This window comes from Orycteropus afer, unplaced genomic scaffold, assembly GCF_000298275.1.
Source record: "Orycteropus afer afer isolate SDZICR_OR568_19922 unplaced genomic scaffold, OryAfe1.0 scaffold00059, whole genome shotgun sequence".
In the NCBI taxonomy this organism is placed as follows: domain Eukaryota; kingdom Metazoa; phylum Chordata; class Mammalia; order Tubulidentata; family Orycteropodidae; genus Orycteropus; species Orycteropus afer.
Genome location: NW_006921646.1, coordinates 4,688,581 through 4,691,015, shown reverse-complemented (window position 1 = coordinate 4,691,015; position 2,435 = coordinate 4,688,581). Strand labels below are relative to the sequence as shown.

At 41.0% G+C, this 2,435-nt stretch overlaps 1 protein-coding gene across 1 annotated transcript in view; it reads right to left on the bottom strand.

Moving 5' to 3' along the window:
* Positions 1–702: 702 nt before the first annotated feature.
* Positions 703–2,435, bottom strand: part of MAPK14 (mitogen-activated protein kinase 14) — a 112,927-nt gene continuing 111,194 nt past the window's right edge. Inside the window, exons 11-12 of the mRNA XM_007939390.2 lie at positions 1,673–1,846; positions 703–770 (exon numbers count right to left, since the gene is read on the bottom strand). Of these exons, the coding sequence (XP_007937581.1) occupies positions 703–770; positions 1,673–1,846 (242 nt within the window). The remainder of the gene's footprint in view (positions 771–1,672; positions 1,847–2,435) is intronic.

Here is a 2,435-nt window from a genome sequence, read left to right as displayed (position 1 = left end):
CGGTTTACAAGTGGCCGTCTGACAACCCTGTCTGCCTGCTTGGCTCAGAACTCCATCTGCTGCATTCCCTTAACTGCCCACACCTTTTTCTCTCCTTTTAAGGCACAAACATATTTACAGTTTCAGGTACACTTGTCAAGTTCTGAGGATGATACTAAACAAGTTAATCACGGGCTAGTGCACAGAGGCCGGTTGGTCCGTTGTGGCTGTACACATTGTTGAGGGACGGCTTCAGATCTGAAGTAGCCAGAAGGTATGAGCCTTCCCTCTGGGCCACTGTGCGATACGGTCACATCTACTCCCACCATGAAGATGGGACCACAGGAGAGGCCAAAGTGGTAAAAGCATGCCTGGGATCTGGGCTGTTTAATATTTTGACTTTGCATTTAACATACCCCTAACAAGATTGGAGCTCTCATCTGCTTGAGCCAACTCTCACAATGAAGAGCAGGCAGAGGCTGCCACAGAGTGATCTCGATGCCACATAAAGTCACTGTGATCATAGTTTGCTCATATTCTCTTACCATAAAGAGAACACACACATGCACACGCACGAACACACACACGCACACATACACATACACCCCTTCCACCATGGAGGAAATCTTTGCGACAAGAGGCACTTGAATGATATTTGGAGAGTTCCATGAAAAGGCCTTCCCCTCACAGTGAAGTGGGATCAACAGAACAGAAATCAGGTTCTCAGGACTCCATTTCTTCTTGGTCAAGTGGTGGTGGCACAAAGCTGATGACTTCATCATAGGTCAGGCCTAGAAATCAGGGAAAAGAGTAAGATGTTAGAGTTGTAGAAGACTAATCTTGAGGAAGAAATTCAAATCATCTTACCACATTGGCAAGCACTCTGATTTCTAACCTCCAGATTCTTCCTCCCTCTCTGTCCAGACTAGTGGTTTGAAGGGCTATTTCAAATAACTGCCTCCCTGTTTGAGGCACAAAAGTTCAAGGATATAAATAGAATGGCTACTTTTCTTCATTTCTTTCATCACTGACTGCCTCCTTGTTAAAATCTTTGGGAGAAGGTACTCAAGAGTGACAGAACACTCCTATGAGCTACAGGGCTAGACAGTGCTGGCTTTTGGAACTTAACTGGAGTTCTGATTTTGTGTTTTGTGGAAACATAAGATTGAACTTAGGAGAAATGGGCTCTATTTCTGGCTGTGACTCAAACTAGCTCTAAGGTATAACAAATAAGATATAAACTCTTTCTGTCAGTTCTCTCAATAAAATACCCCATTCCCTACTCATCTCCACCTCCCTCAAAAAAAAACCCCACCAAAACAAAACAAACCAAACTCACTGCTGTCGAGTCGATCCCAACTCACAGCAACCCCTCCTTGGGTTTCTGAGGCAGTATCTCTACGGAAGTAGATTATCCAGTCTTCCTTCTGAGGAACTGCTGTGGGTTTGAACTGCCAGCCTTCTGGTTAGCAGTCAAATGCCTTAGGTACTATGCTATCAGAGACGTAAATGCAAAGACTCTGAGGAACACTTTCATTCTGCATTAGAGACCCTAACTACAAGTTTTAGTTGAGCTGATGACAACCACTCAGCAGTTTTTATTCTTCCATGGCTTTTGGTCAGTGGCTCGGCTAGAGAAGGTTTTTAAAGCTAAGTTCTTAAGCTAGATGCTAATCCTGCTCTCAGGACTTACTTTTCCACTCATCTATAAGGAGGTCCCTGCTTTCAAAGGACTGGTCGTAAGGATCAGCCACCGGTTCATCATCAGGATCATGGTACTGAGCAAAGTAGGCATGTGCAAGGGCTTGGGCTGCTGTGATTCTCTTATCTGAGTCCAATACAAGCATCTTCTCCAGCAAGTCGACAGCTTCCAGTTCCAGAGATTGGAAGGAAATAATAAGAGTTTTTAACATGCTATAAAAAATGATACCTTACTAAGCAAAAATACACAGCTTGATCCTTCATATCTAAACAACAAATTCCCCTTCAGAACCTCTACACTAGGATATATTCTCATCCCTTCACTCCTTTCCATGAACGTGTGTGTGTGTTCGTGTATGAATGATGGATTTTTTAAAGAGTACTTCACTAAAGAAGAATTTAAAAAAATAAGTGGAATTCTGTTTACGTAAGTTGTTTTTATTTGTTTGTTTTTTGTCTCCCTTCAAGATTTATTTACTAATTTAAGGTGAATAAATATTCATCAAAAGGTTCTTCAAACAATGAAGAAATTGAGGGCTTGGGGGTATGGGAGAGACATGATATTTGAATAAAAGGGAATTTTATTTTTTTACATTTTTTCCTATGAAAACTTTCAAATATACAAAAACAAAAATAAAAGCAATAGTATAGTAAGCACCCATATACCCCCCACCTAGATTCAGTAATTGTTAATATTTTATATTTTCTTTATATATATATGTGTGTGTGTGTGTGTGTATACATACATATATATA